Source organism: Amblyomma americanum, chromosome 3 (assembly GCF_052857255.1).
Source record: "Amblyomma americanum isolate KBUSLIRL-KWMA chromosome 3, ASM5285725v1, whole genome shotgun sequence".
Taxonomy (NCBI): Eukaryota; Metazoa; Arthropoda; class Arachnida; order Ixodida; family Ixodidae; genus Amblyomma; species Amblyomma americanum.
This window is the reverse complement of record NC_135499.1, coordinates 175,803,264-175,831,212: the sequence shown is the minus strand read 5'-3', so window position 1 is coordinate 175,831,212 and position 27,949 is coordinate 175,803,264. Positions and strand designations below refer to the sequence as shown.

The window sequence follows — 27,949 nt, the reverse complement described above, 5'->3', positions numbered from 1 at the left end:
TAAGCATCGATTTGGTTCCATTTCTGGATTGGTGCATTCTAAATGTTACTAGCTTCCATTCTTTTTTCCCTTCATAAAATCAAACACACGGGTTAGGGCTACAAGCAAAACTGCCAGTCATGCATTCATCTTCATTCTTTTACTGCAAAATATTCATATACCTAATTCCGCTCCAATTGGCTTAACACACATTTTTCAACTTTCTCCGAGACGTAGCAAAACTGTTGTGCGACTGAATGTAGAGGGAGTAATTCCAGGATTTTGAAACTTTACGATCAGGAACATTACAAAATGTAATCAAAGATGCATTTTGTTGTAAAGAACCCAGAAAAAATGCTCAGACTCATTGGTCTTGTCAAGTTCAGGCCACAGATGTGGTGAATTGAATTCAGTTGACCACATATTTCAGTGTCTAGATTTCTGTGGGAACAGCAGGTGTCCCCGAATATGGACTTTTGCACCGAACAGAAGGTGCTTTTTCATTTAAGGCACTGCAGAGTATTTGCCCGATGAATTTGGGAAAATGTGAACAGAACATGGATAATGTCTCAGTTCAAATGACTTGTGAATGAAGATTTAGAACCTAAGTTTGCCCTTAAATCCTCCATTACTTTCGAAAGTTAAAATCTAAAGCACTTGCCTATGTTTAGATCTGTGCACACTGCCTAAAACTGATAACCCTGAGGCACAAGAGCACCAAGCACGAGTTCATAGATTGTTCGTGGCTGTGGCTGCTGTGGCTCCCATACCGTGATAACGGCAAAATTTAAGAGCACCTACGTACTGGCATTGCGTTATACGTCACCCCAAGTAGTCAAAATTAGTCCAAAGCCATCCACTTCAGGTTCTCCTATGAGTCCTCCGATAGACCTTGGTGACATACATATAGACCTTGGTGACTCTTTGAAGACCTGTAGAAGGAAACTGTAAAAACACCATTATACCAAGCCTCTCGTACATATTAAGGATGCCCGGGTGGTCAAAATTACCCTGGGGTCCTCCACTAAGACATTCCCCATATCACAGAATACAGCTCCAAACATGACATATTCGCTGTATTCTACCATCGTTATAAAGACCCTCAACTGCTGTTCAGAGAGCTCTACTGGCATTTTTCGAATCTTGATGACACCACTATATACAAAAATGAATGCGGCTCACATAACTGACAGTTTTTATACAGCACCACTTGCAATTCATAATATAAGTAGGGGGTTGGTCTTTTCAGTTTTTTTTTTTTTGAAAATTTGGTGGACTTTTTACGGTTTATTTCAGAACACGATTTGTTTCTTTTTTCTCCGGCCAATATTATTTTGTACACGACTTACTTTTTCATTATGACAATCCCGTGTGGTAAAAAGTCACTTAAGAGTTTATCTCAACGTTTTCTTAGCATACACAGTTTATTTAGCAGCAATAAACATTCAAATCGTAGAATTTGGGATTCTGCTTTTAAGAGGAATTGCTGTCGTCATTAAAAAAGCAGCACGAGTTAAAAGAGATGGCTGGCAGACAAAACGCAAGTGGATGTTTACATCTAAAAACCAGGCCAACATGTTATCATTGGGTTGTTGAGCTGAATTGAATTGAGCGAGGGTGGAGCATCATATGGGCCGTGTGTCAATGGCAGTGGTGGAAGTGCCTGCCAATCTTCGCTAGCCACGGCATGAGACTTTTTCACGAGGGCCATGCACAGTTTCTTGTCGGTGTCCTACATGCTGTTGATAAACCTACTTAATCGACTAACTGCTCGAAGTGGGCAATGACAGTGAACAAACAGTGCTTCGCCAGTAGGCTGTGAGGTGGTGGTGCTGCCTGGTATGAAGGGCGGGTAAACTAGCAGAAATATACCTCAAATACCACAACTGCACTGCTTATCCAATACTACCACCATTTCGTCACGCCCCTGGCTTCCCTACCTAGTTAATTTTCAAACTTCGAGCATAACTCCTGCTCAACAGCCAGCTAGCGATGCCTTGAATGTCAAAAATACTGACCTTTTTTGGTAAAAACCGAATATTGAAAACTGAATTCAGCATACTTTTATCTTTTTTTTTTGGTTTGAACCAAAAATTCCAACCCCTAGATATAAGCAATACTTTCAGGTAAACACCTTCCATTGCGCAGCACTTGCCACAAGCTTTGGCTACCATAAATGACGCAAAGTTTTCGATTTCTTAGTTCGACTAAGTTGTCCCCACTATAAAATATTGAGCAAAACTCAGTCGCATTTTTTCTAAAACCTCGGTAAGTGCAGAGCTCCCATCACACAGACATAATCAAAGAGTGTGACCAGTGTTTTAGACCAATAAATCACACTTTATTATTGCATAAGTAGTAGCCTCACGGACCATTAAATGCTTTGGTGAAGAAGAGAATTGGTAATGACACAACATAACCCCAAACAGCAGAGGCAACCGGGCTACTTGGTATGGTGGCATTAAAAAACACACAGCATGATAAACAGAAAAGGGGGCAGCAGCTGGACAAGGAGTGACCCAAGTCTTATTTGACAGAATACAGAAGAATAGCAAAAGCCACCTCTTCAGAGTAAGCATAACAGAAAAGGAAAGAAAACAAGAGTGTCCTATAGAGTCTGTAAACCAGATGCATTTGCATGCTCCTCACTGTCCATGCTGTGCATTTTCCAATGACAGCTTAAGCTGCTCAGCTCCCAATATTTCCCGACATCACCAAGTGAAACTGGGCTAATGGAAGCGTAAGCATGGACTGCTCTCCAAGTACAATTATTTTGCAAGACACTGGTTTTTGCACCTTTTAATGATCCTCCTCTTGTCACACACATTCCCTTAACATACCTTCCAGCAATGCTCGGCTGTAAATCACATTTTTCACAGTCTCTGCACAGAACACTTAGCCAACAGTCAAGAATTACGCCTGTGAGCCTTTATTAACAAAAAGAGATCCCAAGAATAACAGCAAGAGGTCTTGAAGGAAGACTGGGTAACAGACCTCTTTCACTTGTGTTAAATGGATGAAGACTCCGTGTCCTTTAGGTCTTGAGCAAAAAGTGTTATTATAATATCAGCAGCGAGAGGAACCAGCACAGGAACAGAAAGAAGCCAAATAGAGGAAATGGTAGGAACAACCGTGAAAACGTCTCATTTGCCTGCTGGCCTCGGAGTATTGACCATTGGCACAGTTGGGATTCCGTTTCTTGCATCGTCTCCTCATTCAAGAGCAACAACCTCCCAACACGCTGTCTCTCTTTCAACTTTTAAAGCACTACACAGAGGACACCGGGAGGAGAGCGTGGAGTTGGTTGCATGGCAACCCACATCCTGCATACACGTACACTGACATGTGCCCAAATATTGTACACATCCCCGGAACTGTGCTTGTACACAGAAATAAGCATGTATGTTTGTAATAGCAAATTTCAGAAACACATCTTTCAAATGATATGTTTTGTTCTCGTCTGGCAGGAGGAGAACATCCTCCCAGCAAAACTGGTTGCAATTGTGAACGCATTGTCATGTGTAATGTGCATGCGCCTTTCCAACAGCTAACAGAGCTTTGGAAGTGTAACTGTCACAGTTGACTGAGCACCTGCTGCAAAATACTATGTTCAGACAAGCAAACTGGGGCCACAGGCAGCATTCACAACTTAGAGAGCCTGTAGGATTCAAATTCACATGTTTTCACATACAAAATGCAGGTTCACAAGAATAACAAGGCAGCGAATGCATTGATGTGCTGAGTGCAATGCCCTTCAAGTTAACCAGCCACTAATATGGAAGCAGCTCATTACCTTTTAAAAATCATATCAGATAGGATGTGCATGGCCTGCAACTCTTAAATCACCAGACAGCAACAAAAACTTGCCACTTGACGTCATTCAAAAAGCCTTCCAAAGACACTCCATGGAAGTGGAGGCAATTTTTAGCTTGAGTAACCAATGTGTAGTGCAAGGCAGCCGAGTGACACGTTGTAGAAATAAATTTTGTCATGAGAAATGACTGACCCAATATCGCACCAGAAACCTGAATCAAAACAAAATGGCAGTTTTATGCAATGACCATGCACCATGCCTTGGCAATGCAGTATGCAACAAAACTTGCACAGGACTACACAGACTGATACAAACAAAGAAACATCAGCGCACTTCATTGTACTGCAGCTGCAGAGGTTCCCTCACAAGCAGGCACTGCAGCACAAGGGAAAAATGAGTGCTACAAATTAAACCCTATTTTTTTCTTTTCATTACTGTCCTAAATGAGTTGTTACTGCCACAACCAGTTGATTTTTTCTGATGGTGTTTTGTGATGTCATACAACAGCTACAGTTGGAGTGAGACACCATAGCAGGTAAACAAACTGTAAGCCTCTGTCACAGGCACAACTGTAGTAAGAGGCTTTGAAGGTTTTCTTATACAACACCAGCATATTCACCCCACATGTTGCATAATGACAGCTGTCCACATTCTCTTTTAAGAAAAATAAGAAAGTACTTAAATCTTCGAACATTCCTGCTGTGTGTTCTGTTTTATGATAGGAGGCTGTACAAGAAGTGAGTTTCATCCAAGGTGAAAAGTGGAATGACAACCTAAATGTAGTTTCTCCCACCCACACAGTGCACGGCTCGTAAAAATATAGTGGACCAACCATTCTTCTTTGAAGATAGTATGAATAAAGGGGGCTCGAAAATGGTCTCCTTGTGGTTGGATCAAGAGAGTACAGTTGACAGGACACAAGGCCGCAACTGCGTAAGCCATATATATGCGGCAAGTGTGAGCTACAAGGGCTCACATCAACCAAGTGCAACACCTCGGAGAAGTGGGGGTTGTGAAGAAAAAAAAAAAAGCTGCCTCACCACCGACAACAAGCAACAAGTGACTGAAAAATGCACTCAGCACTTGTGGTGCTACCAGCGCAGCGCATCTTTCAGACTGTCAACAGACCAAAAGGAAATTTACTTCCTTGTTCCCCGGCTCACACACTCCATGAAATTCTATAGCCAGGTCATTACTGTAAACGTCTTGTGGGGTACTCGCATAAATAGCAATGTACTGAAAGAACGAGTCAGCATAGAATTGTGGTTTCTGAGAACTGCTCTTTAGCAGCTGTCACAGGTTTCTCTCACATGGGGAGAGGTGACCACTTGCTGCAGTTAAGAACTAGAGTTGAAGGGTTACCTACATTTCGCAACACTTGATACCAGTTCACACTTACCACACGCACCAGGGAGCAGTAACATTTGGTTCAGCAGTAGCCAAGCATTCAAGCCCTTTTTAATGAGGGAGTGTAGTGTTGTGGAGGGCCTTGTTGCATGTCATCATAACATAGTACTAAAAAAAAAAATGCTAGGGGCTTTTTATTCTCAAATGACATTCGTGAACAAATATATGAAGACAGCTAGAAAATGTACCGCAGTGACTAGAGGCTGGATGTTTAGAGTGCTACACGAGGAATCAATTTTTAAGTGAATGTCTAAAAAAAGCTTGAGAAGCAATGCATGCAAATATATCAACTGATCATGCAAGAAAGTAGTGGCAGTTTATATCGCCTGTTAGCATCACCACACTAAAATTTCTCATTTTTCAGACTGCAGCCAAAAGAACCGGTGGCTAGCAGTTCCGAGACCGGCAACTCATCAAAAAGTGCCCTAACATGTTTTGGTGATCATATATATCATAGTGGAAATGGAAGGGTGGTGATTTGTACTGCGTGAATCAGGATATCACCAGTTAAATAAGAAATTTTTGTTTTAAACTGACATATAAAATAATGTTATACTTGTTGAAGAGACGTTTTGTGGTGAAGCTCTGGACTCTGTTGCAACTAAACATATATAAACACAACTCAGCTGTTAAATGCAGTAGAATCTCGATCATACGAATCTCATGGGGGTCATGAAAGATATTCGTATCATCCAAGATAAACAAAATTCATATTTAAACAGATTGGTTTTCGGCTGAAGGGGTTTACTTGCGGCCGCCGCTCACTGGTCATGGCGCAGGCAATGTATACGGGCCACGCGCCGCCGCTCACTTGCTCGTGGTGTGCACCGTGCGACTTGTGATCGCGGCGTCGGCAATGTACAGGCCACGCGCCGCCGCCAACTCGCGATTGGCAATTGTGGTGCTTGAGAGTGCGGTCGCGGCTCGCGCATTCGTGTCATCTGCAGTGGGGCAGAGAGCTGTTTGAAACATCCGAATTTCTGCCCATTGCAAACGATGCACTCTAGCCAGGGCGTTTTACGAATTCATACCATCCTGAAATTCGTATAACCGGGATCTTATCGACATTCAGTTGTGTATCGTAACATTTGCTTTAAAAGGAGTTCTATGAAGGGCTTTTATATATTACCGGCAATGTGCCTCCGTTTCAGAAAAGGAAGTGATGAAACATCAGGAGCCCTCATGACACAGCCGCAATACATGCAAGCATAAAATAGCACACGGCATGTGTGCATTGATGTAAATGTAATGAAACAGTCCTGAAGGCATGTAGCAAGATGACAGTCACATTGTAAAATGAAAGATTACTCTTTGCAACTAGGACCACATCTGGTTTTGGTTTCTTAACTTTTATGCCATGCACGCACTTTCACACTCATTTCTCATCACACCCAGCACACAAAAAAAATCGCCCTAAAGACAGAAAAATTAAAACAGAAAATCTGCCACTCAATTTCTAATGTAACTTCGGCAGAATCAGGAACTCTAGAATAACAAGCTTCCCATTTCACTAAAGAAAGACAGGTTCCTCAAATCAGCTGCCACATAAATTGCACTATCATCGAAAGCACTATCATCCAATACTCCACATGCTGACACTGTAGTACTAGATTTTCAAAGGCAATGTTTTTTGGAAATGCCACTGATGCCAATATTTCTTCGCTCTTTGCTTTCTTTGAGCTGCAACAGTGCAATAGATCTTTCATGTTAAAGAATGCTTTTCAGTACACCTCAAAACATTTCTGACATCTCTCAGAGCACCTATTTTCATTCTTCTAACATCCAAAATTCGATCCCCAGATTGGCAGAAATGGATAAAGATATATTCATCAAGAGAAGAAATGCAGTGCAACCAAATAAAATTCTTCCACCTTCCCAACACTAGCTAAATTATGAGCTCGTTTTGACTGTCAGCTGGACCATGCCAGTTGGTCAAACTATGTGCACAGGCAGAACAGAATCCTATGTGCAATGTTTTTGGTGTTTGTTTTTATCACCTAAACATCCAGTCTCTGTTGCAACCATTGCATGACAGCTTCTGTGTGGAGGTTCACCAATTCTATGATGCTTTACTTGTTTCAGCCTGGTGCTTATTCATTCAGCAGAAAAATTCTTTTTTTTTAACAATAAAATATAAAATAAAGATATATATGCATAGCAGGAAAACTTTCATCAATTAACTGTATGTACCTAAATGCATGCCGAGATGCATAATAAGGTAGACAAAGAGGATGCCTTCAATGAATGCATATGTTGCAAAATATTCCGCTATAGGATTTCTTGCACCATCTATAAAAAAACACAGCATTTAATTGGGTAATTAATAAAAGGCAAAAAATTCAGCCATTGAAATGACTGAAAACACTAGAGCTACAGATCAAAACCTTTTTGAACAGTTGAAAATAATGTGCACCCTCTAGGTGTGCATGCATTGTGCAAGGCTGTTTCAAGTAAACCTGCCATTCACGACAGTGTTCCTTACACTACAATCCACACACTTCAATCCCAAGTTTTGTACCATTTTCAAAAAGCACACAAAATGAGAAACGTGCTTTATGTGACTGCTCCTTTTCCTTTTGCTGGACTTCGTAGGTTTTTCATATCTAGAGAACAAGAAAAAAGTGAAATCATGGCATATATTTGAACAAAAGAAAGGAATTGGTTTGCACCATGGCAACGGGACATCTGTCAATCACCGGCAACAGCTGATGAACAGCAGACCACAAATGGTAATAGGAATCTCGTTAATTAGAAGTGGCAGTTTCTTGCAAGCGATGCTTTGGCCGCAGCACAATCATGCGAATTTCAAGGAAGGAAAACGGCCAGTAATTGCAACGCATTAGCAAGTGCAGCAGTTTAATTCAAACAGGCCAAGCAGCCTTGGCCAGCAAAGCGAGATAGCGCAGCATCTCACCTGTGGCCCAGCAGGACATGGCTGCATGCTAGTAACAATTACAATCGATTATGTGGCTAGTTTCAGTGCACCATTATTGCAGTGATGATGGCACAGAGCGCATGTGCAACAGACCATTACTACGCATGACCATATGGCAAGCAATGTTAATAAAATTGCAAAAAGAAATGCTACAAAACAAATACAGTGTGTCAGCCCATTGCCTGAATGGCCTCCATTCAGTTCAAACTTCCGGTAATTTAAACACATTTTTCGCCTCCTGCAAGTTCATATTACCGAGATTCAACTAGTCAATGGCTGACACCATATATTACAAAGGTTTTCTTATAACTACATGTTTTTTGTGTTCAAAACAAAAAGGAACAAACACAAACCACAGTTTTTAAGGAGCAGCGACAAACCTCACCCTCCTGCGCACTGTGTGAAATCAAGCAAACGAGAGTAGTGATGCCCCATCCATACGTCAAATGGATTTTATGTGTTGCTACCAGACTAGCTAGGCTTCTACGGCAAAAACTGATAATCAAAATTTGAGAGGCGCAGGTACTTTTTACACGATTCACATACAACTCGTGTAAAAGGCAATGTGCTGGGCTCCATAAAGTACAACTACTTCACACCGTCTTCAGCACCAGAACATTCAAGGATGTCAAACTGCAGTCAATCTAGCTCCCCACAGTGCTTTCGAGAAAGAGTGAATGTGAGAAACATTTTAACGTTTTTGCATTATGTTATGTTCTTCAAACTGACTAATGGACCAAGCTTTGGCACTGAAATCAACCAAAGCTGGGCCTGGACGCTTCAATGCCTCCTTAACACATCCCACCCAAAAGAAATACACGCTAACCTTGTGTTATGTGCCAAGTGACTACACAGTATGTACAAGCAGCTAAGCCCAGGGGCACTAGAAAGCGAAGTAGAAAAGTAATGGCAGGACTTTGCAGACACCTTAAGACAGAATTGGGCAGTCTTTTTTTTTTTATCATCCGTCCAGCACAACCGAATGCATCAAAGCTGCACAAGTCCCACAACAAAGGGCACTGTGCCCAAACATTCCAGTGTATGTTCAGCAGGTTCACTCCTCAGAAATGCACAATCTTCCTCAGCCAAAGAAGGCCACAGTTAGCTAGCTGCACAGCCATCAAAACTCCGCTCACAGCAATGGCTTTCCCCGTTTTTGCACAACTCTCAGAATTACTGTGGTACAAAATGAAAGGAGGAGAGTGAGACTAGTAACTGCAAGTAACAACCATGGCATGTCACTTCCACAACTCAAACGGCGTACCCTACCGACCTCAGGAAATCAGTGACCGTGCTGCCGGAAGTTATGTACATATTTAGCCCAGTTAAATTACAAGCCTGCATCAGCAGTATGAAAATGACATCTGTGTTGGAAGGTCTAAGTCTAGTGGCTCTTGAACGCTGCGAAGGGATAGCAAGAACCTGCAGCTTCAAGGTGGAATGTGTAAAATGAGGGCCTTGTGAAACAGAACAATGATCAACACCGTTGCGTGTAGGACCATTGCTACACAGGCACGCACGTCACTGAAAGAGACATCCGTGGGTTCCCACATTGCACTTGTGCGTACCAGCCATTCGAAGCAGTGTGGAGCATGGGAGCATTCAAATCAGTGGACATTTCAATACCCACTGACCCTACCATGGCAGCACACAGAGAGCCTGCAAAAACCTTGGAGAGAGAGAAACTGTAGTCACAACATCTGTTAAGCAATAAAAAAAATATATCCCTTCCCACTTCAACCAACCAGTGCTGGGTTGAAACTTATGTTGAAACTGCTGAAACTAATGTCGCACAAATACTAAGAGCTTGGTAACTGAATGTGTATCAGATAAGTTGTTGCTGCGTTGCATGAAGGCTGCACAGACTTTAGTGTGGCAAAGGAAATGTGAAACACCAAAGCACTGGGCACCAAAGGCTTAGTTAAAAGCAGCAGCGCAGAAAAGAACACAAAAAGGAGTAGCTCGGAGCCCCAGTGGAATACAACAGTAGAAATGGGATGACAAAAGGTAGAGGGAAATGTCTTTTCCTCTGTGCCAGCAGGAAAGCAGCCCTGGGGTGACGATACCTGCCGCCTTTTGTCGTCGATGTCCATGGCAGTGGTTCTCTTGTTGTCGCGATGCTGGTGGTGAAAAGCTACACTCCAAGGGTAGGAAGGACCTCCCTTGCCTCACACTACCCCAGCACGGCTGCTGCACCATCTCACCCCCAGTCACTGCAATCCCGCCAAAGAAGTGTTTCACAGCTGCTTCGGGGCATAGTCTGCGTAGTCGTCACTTCACCCTATCCTTCAGTCTTTCAAGGAACCGTTGATTGTCACCACCACTTTCCTGGACCCTGAAGCAAAACAAAAACAGCATGCCTGAATTTTGTGCACAAAGAAGCAATTAAGGCCCCTAGTTTCCTGCAGCGCAAAATTTTAAATTATGCAAATTAAGAACAAAGGATCTGCGATATTCTGCAGAAAGTTAATGCATGTGGCCTTTTGCACAGCAGTGGCTGCCATGCAGCTATTTCTTGCCTCACTGCTTTGTGTTCTGTGCCAACCCACCTTTTTTTTTCCGCTACTCCACATGGCTCTTTAACTGCTCTTCCTTCTTGACGACCCACGTCACCATCTTTGAACCTCTGCAGCAACTCTTTCCACTCCACTGCGTGTCGAGTGTTTCACCTCGATGACTAAAATCATAGAGAAGTTGGCTTTTCCTCACATCTCGCCAGCCTTGCCGGTGACACGGGCTTACTGGCGGCGCGGGCTGAGCACTGCCTATTCTAACGTATGTGGGTGTACGGGCAGATGGGGCCAGGCATTGTTATTTTTAGTTCTTTTTTATTAGCCCATTCTATTCTTCGTTGGCATATACTGTGTTCCCCGAAATTCTCAACAACATGAATGAAGGATTTGCCTCTCAAATTATACGAAAACAGGTTACAGCGAAAATTTCTGACCATTACAATGCGAACAAGTTTCAAAACAAACTGAAGTGCCCTACACTGTAATGCAACCTCTCAAGCCTTTATGTAGCATGCGCAAAGGCACTGAGCTTCTTAAAACTGTTTGGCAGGACTAAAATTGTACACAATGCATGGGGTAACAAAAGTATAATGACAATATTAGTGGAGTGCAAGGTTAGGTTTCCACTGGATCAATAGCACCAAAACTGCAAATTCTCCTAGTAACCACACCCAATACTCCAACCTGGTACCGTGAAAAAGTTAGACATTATGTAACATGTTGTAATTGACATCAACACAAGCTCTGATGCCAATAGGTAAGTGGGTCAATAGCAAATCATTTTTTATGGTCCTAACAGAGCAACAAGCCAAGTGGGCATTGTGTACATGCTGCTACGCAATTGTATATTGCATGTTGTCCATAAGAATACCGACAACGTTTTCTAGCCCAATTTTAATTCTTGGCTCAAAATTCAAAATGCATAGCTTTATTTGCATTGAAACCAATGATGATAATGAAGTCAAAATTCTCTTTTTGCCAGAGGGCAGGTGGCAGGTATAATGATCAATCATAAGGTGTGTTAAGAGATAAAAGCTCGAAAAACATAACGATTGCAGTTCTGTAAAGGCCGGCAAGGTGAACAGGAAAATGGAAAAAAAAAAAAAGAGGAATGGTACTGACCTGCCCTGTTTCTATGCTCGCAGAGCCAAATGCCCTGCCAGGTGCCCAGGTTGAGCTTGCCATCCGTGATCGGAATGGACAGGCTCGACCCAAACAGGATAGCCTTGATATGGGCAGGCTGCAGAGAACACCACGTGGGCAAGTACGATAGTGAGAGAAGTCAATGAAAGCAGCAACGCCAAACTGCAGGTGCAGTTTAACATTACAAAATGTGATACACTCAACATGTCGCCTCCCCAAAATTATGACTGCAAGCACTGACATTCCTATGACCCCACCAACCCTAGAAAGCGCCAACCTATTCGAACACAGCCCCTGCCCACGCCGTTCGGTGTGTTCATGGGCCTTGGCCGTCAGATCAATGTGACCTAGCTATAGTCTGGAAGCTTCCTGGACCAGTGCCAATCTGATCATCATGTGCTCATCTCTCATCGTGATGGCAAGCCCTGCATCTTCTTCTCTTCTGTGTTCATCCCTCCTGTCACGCCAATCGTCACGTCCTGCGTTTCATCCTCACTGCTGTTCTTCTAGTTTGCGCGATTGGGACTATCGCTCTGCAGCCCCGGGTAGTGCCACAAACTAGAAGACGACGAAGTAGGCAGTGGTGCGGCACGGAGCACTCACGCTAGGCCCACCGCCGTTAAATCATTCCATCGCCATCTGTCATGTAGTCCTGTCTTCACCTGCTTGCCGTCACGTAACAATATAAGCAGGTGCCCTATAACTATTTGGTGGATGGCTAAGCCGCTGTAAGAAGCAAAAGAGAAACAACTTTACACTTTACAAATGCTACACTCAATGCAAAGCCATGTAATTTGGCTGCGATATTCAGTGATGTGCCCTGCCCGCCAAAGGTGTAAATATGGCACCTTCGAAGGGTCAACTGGTACCTCTTTAACACCAATGTTGTCATTACCACCAGTAGAAAAAATTAGGCTACTTGGTATCGTAGCACCTTAAGAGAAATGTGGCGCCAAAGATGTAAACTTAGAACAGAAACAGTGCACTTTCTGCTGCTTCCTTCCTAAATCTAAACCCATTTTGGCCACCAGAACCAAACGACACCAGAAAGCCTGCACACGGCAACTGGACTTGCTTACTTTCTGAACGCCACAACAAACTTGTGGCTCTTCACAGCTAGTCAGTCTATTTCTGCCTTCTGAATGTGTGAATGTTCACACCCGATGAAAACATTCCGAACCAAAAACTGCAAGTGCTCAGTCTAACATTAACATAGTGCAGTGCTGTCAACATACCAACACTAAAGTAATTGAGACACAGCTGCTACTACCCACAACTGCCTGCACATGCTCTTTCTTTGTCCATGCAACAAACTGAAAAATCTTTATTTAAAGGACACATGACCAAACTGCATTTTTCTTGCTTTCTGGAGCCTTCCCTCCCCTCTGAGCATGCGGAAAGCTACCAGGGCACACCCAATGCAGCTCGTATACTGCCAACCATGTAACACATGCAGCAAGAGCTTGAAAATGTGTCAATAATGCACCGAAATCTGAATTTGACTGTGTCTTTTGAGAACATGTTTACGACACATGCACATAAAGGCATTCTTGTTTCTTTCTGTTTTCCTTCTCGATACACCAATGATTGCATGTTATTTCAGTTATGCTTATGAAAAGGGCTACACTAGAGGCATAAAAAAATGGTGAGGATTTGAACAAATGCATCAAGATCCTGCAAAGCTGACTAAGAACTCTTTAAAAGTCGTCAGATGGCAACATATAAGGGGCGCAAAGTGCAGCAGTATAGATGCTCATCCAGTGCTATAGTAAGCACTTGATGGAGTTAGATCACAGCTCTGCAGATTGTCACACAAGAGTGATGTCCACATTACTGCGCATCTGCAAGAAGTACAGGCACCATGATGTCTCCCTACACATCCTGCACCTGCTCAAGAGTTAGCAAGTATGCAACATGTGGTCAATTGGTCTTCACTTTATCGGTCAGTGGCTGTGTACACGCTAAGAGGTACCTTACCATGTCGTCAGGACCTTCACACGAGTGCTGGTACGGTAGGTTCTGAAAAGAATTTGACAGACAATTGAAAACATACGCACACAGTAGTAGCAAAAAATATTTTAAAAAGCAACAATTTCATAGCACTTACCTCTGGTACTAACTTATTCATGAAGTTCTCTACATCATCCCTGAAAATAGCAATTTCTGGTTAAAAATCAACCAATTTGTACATTATCCACATGCTACTCAAAGAACAAGTCAAGTTTGTCAACCTAACACATTAAAAAAAGAAAGAGTGAGACAGATTCAGAAGTTCAGAAAAAATTCTAGAAGAAAGAAAATTCTCCTAAAAACATTGGACCAACGCTGCTCCCATTTCAAGTTGCTGACCAGTTCACTTTCGCCCTACCACCTGACCTGCTAGCCACCCTGGTTAGATCAGTTATCAGAGTGACTGCCTGGAAAGGTAGTCGTCCCATATTTGAACCCCAGACCAGGGCAAATTTTCTTCAACTATGAAGTTTCTGTGAAAGTGCAGCTGTATGGCTGCGCTCAGGTGAATAATAGTAAGTAATCCGTTATTACAAATCAATCTACTCCACGTTGAAGCATTCCCCTAAAACACTGTAACATTAAATCATTGTTTCCTCCATTTCATTATGTGACAGGGGAATCACATATCTGTTTTACTAACTGACTCCTAAAACACTGTAACATTATATCATTGTTTCCTCCATTTCATTATGTGACAGGGGAATCACATATCTGTTTTACTAACTGACTGTGGCACTTAGTTATCAATGCCTTATCCCCCCACCTTCTGTGGCTTGTTTTCTTCTCTTATCAGCTTCATATATAGTATTTTGCACACGTAGAGCAGACCATATTTGCAGTAGGCACCTATCTCGTTCCTCTCCATGTTTTCAAGACCTGTCTTTGTGCTGCTTTTCACCCATTAATACAACACCACCTATGCTGCACAAACTCCAAAGTGCTTATCTCATTACAGACTTATTGGTTTTCATTGTTAAAGAGCACAAACACGACAACAACAGACGAAGGACACAACAACACAAGCGCTCACTCGCAACTGGACATTGCGAGTAAGCACTTGTCAACCAATTTGCCCAAGCTGCCACATTAGTAAGGGTTTTCATCACTCAAAGCGAAGACGTTGAGGACGGATGGTTAGGCTACAACAGGCACCTCAAGGAGAGGTGCTTCTAGTAATGAAAAACTCTGCACCTCTGTATTTACAAAGTTTATGACTGTGCAGTTTTCTCTACACGGCGGCCACATGAGCACTTTAGATTGTGACTGAATCAAATTGATATGCTAGGTTGAGGCACATTCCCACTCAATCCTGATAAACTTAAAGTTGTAAAAGCTTCACCGAAACAAATGAGTTTGTTACCAAGTATAAATAAAGAAACCACCCATGATCGAAATATTACCATATTTTCAAATTATGTGGAAGCAAGCAGTTTGGCCACTTCAATATCAGTTTTCTTTTGAATGTTTCTTGACCATGACGGTAAGAAAAAAAAGTTTCTCAATCCAGACTGAAAATCTCAATCAAACTTGGAGAGCCAACTTAGTACTGGGCAAGACCAGGACTGTGCTCACATGCAATTGAAATTAGCCCTGTTGCTATGCCAGATATACAAAGAGCTCCGTCTTAATTGACTCCATCAGGATTGAATGTGCCTGCATGAAAGCGGTATTAAATACTCATTTTTTGTTTTGTAAAGATACAACAGCCCAGCAGATTCACCGGTGGGTCACATACTGTGGCTTTTGTTTCACCATGGCACTTTTAAGCCTGTTTCATATGCAAGCAAAAACACTTGGGATTTCTGCCACCGTGGCGTGGCGCAATGACACATAAAACCTGTTTCGACCGGCCAAAGCGTCAAGGCTCTAATAAGTTGGAAATTTAACACCACGCTACTTGTCACAAAGTTCGCTCAGTCACTTGCGTATAAAACAGCCTTTATGCTCCATAGGGGAAACAGCAATGGCTCCTTGGCAAAGCAAAACAAACGTAATGCACAGCTTTGAAGCCACCCTGATGTCCTGTGATTTCTAACGAAAGCTATACATGGCATGTCACAGTGCGTGCATGCTGCGTGTGGCAAAGAGAGCATAATGATGGATACTGAGCTCACCTAACATCTGGATCCCAGTTCTAGGAAGAACACCAAGGAAAAGAGAAAGAGATATTAGCAACAAAACAGTTGCCATCCATAAACAAGTGATCATGAGATCGTGAGAAGATGCTCACCTCATTCAGTGCCAAACTTGCAGACGTGTGCATAACTGAAATGACAAAACAGCACATATTGAAAACTACAAGCAAGCTAATGTAAAGGCTCACCCAGAGCAGCATAAATGCTCAGTCAATACAGGCTCTCTACCATTTGACAACAGCTAAAAGTACCAGCAGGCTGGAATCATTATCACTGCTAGCCAATAGAATGCACTACCAGAGCAAATTATTGAAAAGTTACAAGTGACACCGAGGACAGCTCTGTCTGTCGAACTACTGTTCTCAGTAAAAATTGATTCTCTGTCTTTTTCTGGGTATGTTAACGTTTGTCCAGCAGCAAAAGATGCAATTATGGCTGAGAAAATTGAACTGATTCAAACTCTTGACGTTCATACCGAGGAATGCACCTGTGTCCCAACCTGTATACCTTTAAAAACTTCCCTTCTGGCGATACATGAATGGCCGAAATGGATGTTTTTGAAAGGGATGGAAGTTTGGATACGGGCCTTAATTTCCATCATTTTGAAGTAAATAGCAGGGTAGCATAGCCTCAGGGATCCGTGACAAAATTCAGTTTTGACGCACGCAGTTTACTTATGAAATTGGCCGGTAATGGCGACACCTGTATTTTATTCTTATAGCATGGAAAAGCCCGTTTTTGATTAGAGTAGTCTCTATGTCATTTTAATGTAACTGTCCATAAACATAGGCCAACTTAAATTTCTCCTAAGTGTCCCTTTAATGTAGAGAAACGCTGCTGTTCTCAAGCAAATTCAGACTAGCATGAAAAAGTGTAAATAACCCTCACTTCACAGCACCTGTAATCGCAACTGAGTTCTTTGTTAATAAGCATTTAAGAGAGGACGACTATGAAAGCCCGTCAAAGAAATCTGCTGTACTAGAAAGATGCCAACTCTACCATCTAGAAAGGGCACCATAAGCTTCGAGACTGCAGCTGCTTTAGAATGTGCACAAGGTTATGCGTCAATTATTAGTACTGTTAAGTGCCCGCTAAAATTAGAAACTGCCTTCATACCACAGCGGCACAGTTGTCTGATCAACTGGGATAAATTCTGCTGAATTTCCTTACCTACCCAGGTTATTTTTGACACGTAATGACAACTTAGTCCAGCAGTGATTCAAATCACTGTCAGTGCAACCCAAACACAAAATGGGGGAATTTAGATGGTTTAAATAAGTGCAGCAAAGCTGCTACATAAGCGCATAAGTGTAAGAAGGAGAGAAGCAAGACAGTGCCAAGAAGTGGTAATGTTCAGGTTGCCCAGAAATGAAACACCACAGCCACAACTGTGATTCATAAGCATGAATGAGGATATGCCACACAATCGACATATCCTGATTAATGTGCAATGTAGCACTGCTCTCTTGAAGTAGCATGCAGATAAGTGAAACACCACTGAGAGTCACATCTCACAACAGGTAAATGAGCATGTAGAATGTGAACATGTACACGATGTTTGCTCTCAAGTTCCAGTCACACAGCTGGCTTGTTTTTGTTCAAGACAAAGACCAGCAGAAGTGACAATGAAAATTGAATCTAGAAGTTGCTGCCTATCGGGCATTTGCTGAGTGCTTCTTAATATTTTATTGCGAAAGCAATACTGCTCGAGGTTTCCGCTTTTGGCCGTCGTCCCGGAGAATCCACCATTGACCTTTAGCGTGACCTATGTGTGACGTCATACCAGCTGTGGAAAAGCGGGGCCCCAACTCGGCTCGTCGCGATCGTCCCAGCGAATCCTCCATGCTGCATCTGCGTGCCGCTGCCGCGAGGGGCGCTCGCTGTACGTGACGTCATGCCAGCTGTGGAAAAGCCCCCCCCCCCCCCCCCCCGCCCCAAATCGGCTCGTCGCGATCGTCCCAGCGAATCCTCCACGCGCCGCTGCCGTGGGGGAGGCGCTCGCTCTACGTGACGTCTTGCCAGCTGTGGAAAAGCGGCCCCCCAACTCGGCTCGTCGCAGTCGTCCCAGCGAATCCTCCACGGTATGTCGGATGATCTGAATAAGGTGAAGCTGCAACGATGTGCTGCAGCTAAGAAGAGACGGCGTGCGGAAGAAACGGATGAAGAGCGGGAACAACGTTTAGCTAAACGGCGTGCATATTGTAGTCGTTATGGAGAGCGCGAAAGAGATGCAACAACGACAGAACGAAGTGAACAAGAGAGAACGCGCTCAAGAGACGCCAGAAGAACGCGCCGCAAGACTCGAGAAGCGTCGTAACGCAGATGCGGCTAGAAGTGACGCCTCCCTTAGTGACTCTTCAACTGCAGAAGAGACCGCTTTGAATTCTCGAGAGCGTCGAAATGAGACGCTGCGTAGACGACGTGCCGAGGAAACGAAGCTTTTGCAATTCGACTTGGGTTAACCAGAGCTAAACCACAGACAATTTTTTTTTTGTCTCCTGAGAGACTGCGAGTGATTCTGTGAAAGGCTACAATGCAATCAGTTTCTCTAATGTATGAACCCATTCATAGAATGTTTATAATGCCCCATTCAACTCAGTGATACAGTGAAAATAGGCTTGTTCACCAATAATCCAGACATCTGGATCGAGCTACAGGCACAGAACATTCAGAATAAAGCATCTCTGGGTTGCTGTTTTTCACAACAGCTGTCAATGCTGTGTTATAAGAATATCTGTGTACTAGTAAGATTTATTCTAGGTGAGTGCAAATTACTCAATACATTTAAATAGTGAATCGAATGTCCTTCTATTCAATTTACTGAACAAATTAAATAGTGTGTGTTCAAAATTATTTGAAACGAATTGAATCACGAAGAACTTTAGCGCACTCACGACAAGGTAGACAAGACAGCACAGGCGCTTACTCGCAACTGGGCGTTTATTACAAAAACGCAGAATTGAATCCTTATTCAAGTTTCTGAATAGGATATGCCACAGCTTTTTTTCCTATGACTGTTTCAAAAACGGCTCACTCAGATGCAGCACAGCATGCTACCATGATTGGCATAGGCGAGAAGCGGGTTCAGCACCGAGACGCAATCCATTCGTAGGGAAGCAATCATAATGCCATACATACTAAGTAGCGTGGTGCCTACACGCTCCCCTGTTAGCACTTTTTTTTTATCACAACTGTACATACGGCCTTCAACACTGAGCAAAGCGACAGGGTTCAGCAACGTTTAGCAAACACTGCATCGCCCAATATGAGAGGTCATGGCTCAAACTACCGTCCCGCTTATTAACTGAGGTTTAGTGCGCATTTGTTCACTGCCATCATCAGCAGCAAAAAGTAATTTTCCTAGCACATGACATGACGGTCACAGAGTTAATATACTGACTTCGGGCTGCATGTCCCGTAATGGAGATCAGTATTGCGTCTTTCGAAAACTACAGTTTTAATTCTATATCCATCGCCGGCGCTGTAGTCGAATATAGCTCAAGAACAAAGCGGTATTTCCCAGTAAAAGCACCCCCTTTAAGCCAATGGTGTCGCCCACTTCTCGTGAGCCTGATAGCATGACAATGCAGAGAGTGGCAGATGTAAGGGGATAGTCCCCTCCCTGCATTGTGACTCTAGCAGGTTCATGAGAACCTGCCAATGCCATTGACTGGAAGGGGGCCCTTTGATGGGGAGAAGTCACTTTGTCCTTGAGTAGTGTCAGACAATAACACTTTGCTGCTTTTCATGAATGTTCGTTTCGTATGAACATTTGCACAAGTAGCAAATAATCACAAAATTTGATTTGTATTACATTCAGTTCTTATACTATTTCATTTGTATTTAATTCGGTTTTTTACTACACTATTTGTATTCAATTTGATGCAAAGCCAGCCTGTCCACATTCAGTTCAATTTCGGCAAAGTAGTATTTACACATCCCGTAGTTGCTTCCATTCTGAATAAGTAGTCTGACCGAGGCCAAGTTACTGCAAGTAAATAGTTCTGTCAGCACATCTGTAAACTAACACCAAATGTAGCACATCAGGATCTGAACAGTCTACATGGAAAGACAATCATCATCATCAGCCTAACTACATACACAGCAGGACAAAGGCATCTCCCAGATCCCTCAAATCAACCCTGCCCTGTGCCGGCTACAGCCAGCTCATCTCCACAAATTTCTTTACCTCATCTGCCTACTGACTTCTTGCTGTCCCCGGCTATACTTGTCTTCCCAAGGGCCCATCGGTTATCTTGCCTTCGCATTACATGCCCTACCTATACCTATTTTTTCTCCTCGATTTCAATTTGGACATCATTAACTCCCGTGTGTTCCCTCACCCATTCTGCTCAGCTCACTGCCCAGTCACAGTACTCAACTTAAATCCAAGCCTTTTCATTAGCGTTGAAGGTGAGTACAGGCAAGATACAACAGTGGTATACTTTCTTCTTGAGGGATACTGGTAAGGTCCTATTCATGACCTGAGAGTGCCTGCCAAATGCGCTCCCATCTCATTTTTATTCGCCTAGTTATTTCACTACATTTGGACATCATTAACTCCCGTGTGTTCCCTCACCCATTCTGCTCAGCTCACTGCCCAGTCACAGTACTCAACTTAAATCCAAGCCTTTTCATTAGCCTTCAAGGTGAGTACCGGCAGGATACAACAGTGGTATACTTTCTTCTTGAGGGATACTGGTAAGGTCCTATTCATGACCTGAGAGTGCCTGCCAAATGCGCTCCATCTCATTCTTATTCACCTAGTTATTTCACTACCGTGGTACAGGTGATCAGTTACTACCTGCCCTAAAGAGACGTTTTCTCTGACAACTTTCAATGAAACTTCCAACTCAACCCAATTTTTGTTCTGAGCAAAAACCAGTACTATGACACTTTCTAGGCATGTTGATCTAATGCCGAGAAAATTACATTTAAAAATTTTACCCCCACTCAATTCAAACTCATGACATCTACACTGAAAAGGAGTCTGTGATCAGCATATCTAAGTAAATGACAGTATAGCCTAGCTTCTGAAATCTGCACCAAGAAAACTGTGTTGGTGCAACGCAGTCTACTTGCGAAATCGGCTGATGAAAGCGACACCTGTCTCATTTCTTGGGCTTGTCTAGCTTATGGTAACTCTCCTTTAAGTGAAAGTAGCGTAATGCGGTAATATATCTATACAGGTCAATTTAAATTTGTTCTCAGAGTCACTTTAAACAACAGTGTGCACGGTAGGTTACTACACAAAAAAACAAGGCCTCAAAGAAAAGAAAAGATGTATGGCAAAAACGACAGGTGATAACAGTACAAGCAGGATATATGCATGATTCTAACGTACGCTACACTTGATGAGCCGCACACACTAAGAGTTACAATAAACTTCATGATCAACATTAAAAAAAAAGCTAGAAAGCTGAATCCGGAAAATAAACGAGCATGGCAAAAAGTTCTGGCTGCTACTGTAAGGTGACAGAGTATGTAAGCAATTAAGTTTTGTATAAAAATCCTTAGCAGATTATCTTGAGTACCTACATTTAGTTTCTTCAAAAGAATCACGACATGACATGGTACTCGCATATTAAAAATACATATATATTCTGGAATAAATATCAAACATCATAGTTTCATATGTTTATGCGCATAATTTATTCTGGGACACACTGTAACATGTCCATAAACATGGTATCCATAGAATTAAAAAATACTAATGTTATGTTGCTATCTGGAGCCGTTCTGTCCAATGAATACATGTACAGGTCCTTAAACAGCTGTGGCATGTCGCAAGCCATTGTATTTGATGAAAAATTGTTTTGAAGGAGAGTTTTCCCATAATAACCAGTGTATTTTAAACAGAAACATATCCTTCAATGAGCAGTATCGGAGAAGGACATTACTTTTGGAATGCATCAGGACAGTGATCTTCGCTGTAGCGCTTACATTGATTGTGCAACAACGCTGACTCATTGAAGCTCTGAGGTGATAACTCAGTTCTTAGTTAACATGTGTCACTTCTTGGCCACTAAGCTCCAAACCAGCAGCTTACAGCTTTCAAAAAGCTGAACAACTGTTGGATTTCTGCCCGTAAATATGTCTACTTTTATTCACCTTTCCTTTTCACGAGTCTCATTATCAGATTCCTGCTCGTACACATTTCTAAGCAGTGATCTTCCCGCACGGTTTTAGTGGGACATGCGACACCCAGTATAAGGGCAGTTCACGTGCTCCTAGGCTGGACGTGAAGGAAGCTTACCCATGGTCCTAAGGTCAGTACGAAATAGCCTGCACTACGCAACCTGGATAAGCAACGGCATAAGTGTGGACACAGCGCGGCGCCGATAAAACAGAGCGGGACAAGAACATAATAAGCGAGCAGAATAAGTATAATTTGTCCTTCTCCACACTGCACGCGCATTCGTATTGTATAACAGCCGTGTCTGACACTTTCAAAATAAAATAATGAACAAACAATTAACTACTGTGGCAACGAGCTAAACAATTGCCGCCAAACAACGCGCTAAGTGCCGTAATATGTCGTTCACAAGGGATTCTTTTTTTTTAATCGGCAGGCAGGCAGGTTAGATTACGGGGCAGGCCTGGCAATGCAAGAGAACAAGATCACGCGTACATCAAGGAATAATTACGGCCTTCTTCAAGGACAAACGTATGGATATTCTCGATGCTCGTGGTTTGGGTAGCAAACAGCGACATACACAGGTGAACAATTTCAGCGCGGTGTTCATATGCCGCTGCTTTGTGCCAAGAAAAACCGTTCGATTGGTGAAAAAAGCCGAAGCTACCGCCGTGAAACCAGTCTCACGGCCTCCAGCATGAGGGAAGTAGGCAGTTGCGAGACGACCAGGTTGGTTGCTTACTCTGTATGTGAAAGAGGCCGACGGCGAACTGGGAAATCTCTGGCACTTGTTTCACAACCTCGTCCGTTATCAGATGACCACCCCGATGTTGCGGCCTAAGGTTGATCTTCCTCTGTACCCAAGAAGAACCGTGCCTTATTCCACTGCCACTGGCTGTCGCCATCACTTCCGAATCAGATGGGATCGCTCTCCGCGAGAACTTTTTATCGGCTCATCTTTTTTTTTTCCACACGTGTGGACATATGTGCTGTACGCACACGCTGCGCACCCTTGAGGGAGAAAAATGACGCGCGCCACCTGACTTCCGCTCTGCTCGACAGAGATAGCACACTGCAAATTAAACGTTCTAATTTATGCATCAAATTAATCATTTCTTTGCGGTAACGCCCATGCACTTGAAACAAAAATATGAATGAATGTACTTGACAGTTTTGTTCCACTGATAGCATAGAGCTACTACTACCAACACTGATAAAAACAACGAACTTGTCAGTCTTTTTTTTTTTTTCGTGCGAAATAAAAACATGCTAGGTCAGGTTCAAGCTGTGGGCTTGACATTCCTCTGATTCTTACTGCCCGAAGAGACTTCGTTCACTACCCTCTTATTCCTGCGACCCTGTTTGCTTGCGCGCTATCGTTGTGCATTAAGATATAACCGGTCTTTGTTTTGTTCGTTTCAACACACACACGCATAAGTTCGATGTGCCTCCATATTTTACCTCAAGGAGATAATAAAATTTTGCGTCCCATTGGTCTTCTAAAATCATCAGCGGAACAACGCGCCTTAGCGCGCATTGCCCGTGACCGCCGTGCCCGTGACATAAGCAGCGCGTGGTTAGCGTGGTGGAACACGAGCTCGACTAGGCTGCGAATAAGCGAAAAAGCGCCAATTCTCTCGCGCCGAGAACGTCTGACCAATAAGGTTTACATACGTGTACCTAACGATCTACTCAGCCAAAACCTTCGTGGTCGTGCAGAAGAGGTGCTTGCTGAGCGACGCGTCGAACGGGTCGAAGGTGGCCAAGATGAAGGCGAGGGTCGCGGTTCTGGTCTTCGCCCTCGTGGTAGCAGGACAGGTCTCATGCGGCGACGTGGACCAGGCGCTCGACGGAAGTGAGTACTATCATCAGCCTTTGCTGAGCCCAGTTTCTGCCCGCTTTGCTGCTGTGTGCCGCGGCATGGGCATGGTCGATGGCCCACGTACCGTTCAGCTCAGGCCTCAGGGTAAACGCTCAGTGATAATTTTCATTGCTTCGAACAAAGCGCTAAAGGGAATGAATTTGCGAGTCATAACAGCGCCGAAGAGACAAATACAAGTCAGTGGTTCGAGGCGATGAAAGAGTTTGGTAGCCCTCAGGGCAATACCGTCCTTTTCTTGAAGGCACCCACCGCAGTAGCCCGGTGGTTATGATGTTGAGCTGCTGAGCGCGAGGTCGAAACATATCGAATATCGGCCGCAGTGGCCACATTTTAATGGAGGAAATGAAATTGAGAATGGTTTTGGAGAAAGGAAATGGCGCAGTATCTGTCTCACATATCGGCGGACACCTGAATCGCGCCGTAAGGAAAGGGATAGAGGAGGGAGTGAAAGAAGAAATGATTCTTAGAAATTAACTGTCAATATTGTTCTGTTGTTTTTATTCATTGATTTTTCAAAATTCACGATTGGTGCTACACTTTTGTCGTCATCTTCCATGGAAACTTCTTTGTTTATTCTACTACACCTTGGCCAATCCCCCCGCGTGGGTATGTGCCATATACCTGGGGTGAATAAGAAGAAAGAGGTGCCACGGTGGAGGGCTCCGGAATAATTTCGACCACCTGGTTATCTTTAACGTGCACTGACATCTCACAGCATTTCCTTTCCCCAAGAACTAAAACCAGTACCTATTACCTCTAGCAATGCTCGGGAAGAGTAACCTGGGTCTCACAACACCCACTGGTGGCTGTGTTTGAAACAGCCATCTCTGCCAATGCAGTGGCGCTGCGCCACAGCGCCACTGCGCCGGTGGTGGTATACGAGGACTCGTCGCGATCTGACAATGTAACTTATTTTGCATAGTTGCATTGGAATAGTCAGAATCGGGGTAGGTTGTGGTGTGAAGACAATGAACTCAGTCCTGGAACAGAATCACAATCAGAATATAGGGGAAAGTGAAAGAATTACCGCATTTCCTCCACATAAATCCAACTGATCGCCCCTAAATTTTTTTTTTTTTTTGCTGATCATTCTCAGTCCCTTGCCTATCTCCACTGACAGTGGAGAGGGGGAGAGGGACGGTTGGAAGGTGGAGAGGGGAAATCGCCGCGCCGCCAGACAGTTTAAGCCTTCGTGGCACTCCTAATGCTCTAGAATATTTAAACAAGTTGGATTTTGAGGACATTTAAACCTGATACCTGATTTAATATCTGCTGCGGGTGCTTGGACCCAAGGTATTAAACTTATTTTTGGAATATGGCGGAGTGCTTGGCTTGGAAGCACTCTGGCACGGGTCGGCCCGGTATTGCACTGCCTCCGGGATCGGTCCGGGGTATATTAACGCGCGCGCGCCTTTTCTTTCTATCTTTGCTCTCCAATCCTTTAAATCTACGCGGCAGCGAGCGTGGCTCGGCTTGAGCCAGTAGGCAGGCCCGTGCACTTTCCTTTTCTTTCTATCAGCAACAACAGGAAATTTAATGCTGGATGGTGGCTTCCTGGCTCTACGGGGCTGGAATCTAAGAGCTCTCACCAATGCGGCGAGGGCTCCATGGAAATATGATGCTGGATGGTGGCTTACAGCTGGCTCTACGGGGCTGGAATCTAGGGGCTCTCAACAATGCGGCGAGGGCTCCTTGTCAAACGGTGTGCCTGTTGCTAAGCGGTCGTCATTTCGGATGACGCGGTTGTTGCGACGCACATCTTGTCTTTCAATCTTTACTCTCACATGCTAAACCACTACTACTACTACGTCTCTCTTAACTTTCCTACTGTCTGTGGTAGCGATTGTGGCTCAGTGGGCAGGCCCGTGCACTTTCCTTTTCATTCTTCCAGCAGTCGCAACTGCCTCACTTCTTGGTGGACACCTCAACCGCGCCGTAAGGGAATGGAGGAAGAGGGAGTGAGAGGAAGAGTTGCCGTATTGGAGGGTTCCGGAATAATTTCGACCACCTGGTGTCTTAAACGTGCAATTTCGATGGAGGCGAAATTCTAGAAGCCTGTGTACTGTGCGTTGTCAGTGCACGTTAAAGATCCCCAGGTGGTCGAAATTATCCCGGAGCCCTCCACTACGGCACCTCTTTCTTCTTTCACCCTCTCCTTCATCTCTTCCCTTACGGCGCGGTTCAGATGTCCACCGATATGTGAGACAGATACTGCGCTATTTCCTTTTGCCAAAAACCAATTTTTCGTATCAGAACTGAGCCCCGCCGCAGTGGCTCAGTGGTTAGGGCGCTCGACTACTGATCCGGAGTTCCCGGGCTCGAACCCGACCGCGGCGGCTGCGTTTTTATGGAGGAAAAACGCTAAGGCGCCCGTGTGCTGTGCGATGTCAGTGCACGTTAAAGATCCCCAGGTGGTCGAAATTATTCCGGAGCCCTCCACTACGGCACCTATTCTTCCTTTCTTCTTTCATTTCCTCCTTTATCCCTTTCCTTACGGCGCGGTTCAGGTGTCCGCCGATATGTGAGACAGGTACTGCGCCATTTCCTTTCCCCAAAAAGCCAATTCAATTTTGTATCAGAGCTAACGCAACCGTTCGTCGTACACCGTTGCGGTGGTGTCATAAGATTTTTCGTTGCATATAGCCTGCGTCTCCCAGGTTGGAGGCTCGCTCGCGAAAGGTATTCGAACCGAGTGTCCGAACGTTTCACTCGGACCTTGAACGATTAATAACGGGATGCCCCACTCCACTTGTAGTCAACACAGTGCTGTGCGCGTGTGTTTTAATTCCTCTAAAATGAGCTAATCACGCGCACAACCTGGACACATTTCTTATTGTGTAAATTGTTTGTGTATATTACCTCTCCCCCTATCCTCTCTTCCGGTCCCCTCACCTATTTCATTTCATTTCATTTCATTTCTCCATTCTGCCTGCTATCCTTTATTTCCGCTGCCCCAGCTCAGGTGCTTTAGTATCGATGGCAGATGCCGGGGGCTAGCAAAAATCTTTTCCTTCCTTTTTGCTATTATTTTAATAAAAACCACACCACCACCTTTGTGGATTCAACGTTTGTGGAGTCAGCGTTCGGAGGCGCGTCTTCATTTCATTTCTCATGTGTTGGTCGTGAAAACATTAATGTAATCATATATAGAGAGAGGTGTTGGAGCCGTGACCTGGAGGATCACGCCCTTACAGCCACTAGGTGGGAGACCTAGTCAGGCACCCCAATGGCGGTTGTCGCAGCCCGGGCGTGCTCCGTTAAGGCCCTTTGGGCCTCGAGGGTGCAGCAGCCGGACAGGGTCGCCTCCCAGTCCTCTCGGGTGGGGTTTGGTTTTGGGGGTAGGGATGAGTTCTGCTGGCACGCCCACACCATGTGGTAGGTGTCAGACACTACAGTGCGAGCAACCTGCGTCGAGGTCGAGCGCTCACGATGGCACACTGTTTTCGCCTTCGCAGCACTTAAGCAGTCCTGATATATACATATATATATTGAAGGATGGCGAGGGTTGACACAAGGTAATGCGCAGAGTGGTTTCTACGCCTTGTTCAAGCGATGCAGCAGTTACATTAGGCTTGGTTTCGCTTATGGGGTGTTAACGTCCCAAAACGAGTCAGGCTATGACGGACGCCGCAGTGAAGGGCTCCGGAAATTTTTATCACCTGGGGTTCTTTAACGTGCACTCATATCGCACAGTGCACGGCTCTCTATAATTTCGCCTCCATCGAAATTCGACCGCCGCGGCCGGGATCGAACACGCGTCTTTCAGGTCAGAATAGTTTTATAAGGCAGTCGAGACTATATTCATGCGCTGCTTAGGCGTCTACTATTACGACCCGTGCCGCGCCTTATACGTTAATTGTTTACTCCTGATATACATGATACCGTCAACGTCGAGATGCGTCGTTGTAAATGCTTGCTCGTTCTCACCCAGCAACGTCCTGCATTGACCGTAACGCGCCCTATAAATTATATCTGGAGTCTGAAAAGTTCGG

At 44.1% G+C, this 27,949-nt stretch overlaps 2 protein-coding genes across 2 annotated transcripts in view; one reads left to right on the top strand and one right to left on the bottom strand.

Moving 5' to 3' along the window:
- Positions 1 to 2,298: 2,298 nt before the first annotated feature.
- On the bottom strand, positions 2,299 to 23,094 carry LOC144125493 (UPF0047 protein YjbQ). The gene is made up of 7 exons (XM_077658929.1): positions 22,818 to 23,094; positions 16,035 to 16,069; positions 15,919 to 15,938; positions 13,899 to 13,938; positions 13,769 to 13,810; positions 11,771 to 11,888; positions 2,299 to 10,470 (listed from the first exon to the last, which is right to left on the bottom strand). Exons 1-7 carry the CDS (start codon positions 22,978 to 22,980, stop codon positions 10,424 to 10,426), a joined length of 465 nt encoding a protein of 154 aa, XP_077515055.1. The 5' UTR covers positions 22,981 to 23,094; the 3' UTR covers positions 2,299 to 10,423.
- The window catches only part of LOC144125491 (protein disulfide-isomerase A4-like), a 29,362-nt gene continuing 23,606 nt past the window's right edge, over positions 22,194 to 27,949 (top strand). Inside the window, exons 1-2 of the mRNA XM_077658927.1 lie at positions 22,194 to 22,208; positions 23,795 to 23,930. Coding sequence (XP_077515053.1) covers positions 23,843 to 23,930 — 88 coding nt within the window. The 5' untranslated portion in view covers positions 22,194 to 22,208; positions 23,795 to 23,842. The remainder of the gene's footprint in view (positions 22,209 to 23,794; positions 23,931 to 27,949) is intronic.

What these genes read in the sequence shown, in the direction of transcription:
- LOC144125493 (XM_077658929.1), bottom strand. Translation starts at nt 22,980, where the DNA reads ATGGCGACAGCCAGTGGCAGTGGAATAAGGCACGGTTCTTCTTGGGTA. An exon ending in CAAGTTTGGCACTGAATGAG is followed by an intron (nt 15,939 to 16,034) that starts GTGAGCATCTTC and finishes TGTTCTTCCTAG; the next exon opens with AACTGGGATCCAGATGTTAG. An exon ending in AACTGGGATCCAGATGTTAG is followed by an intron (nt 13,939 to 15,918) that starts GTGAGCTCAGTA and finishes TGCTATTTTCAG; the next exon opens with GGATGATGTAGAGAACTTCA.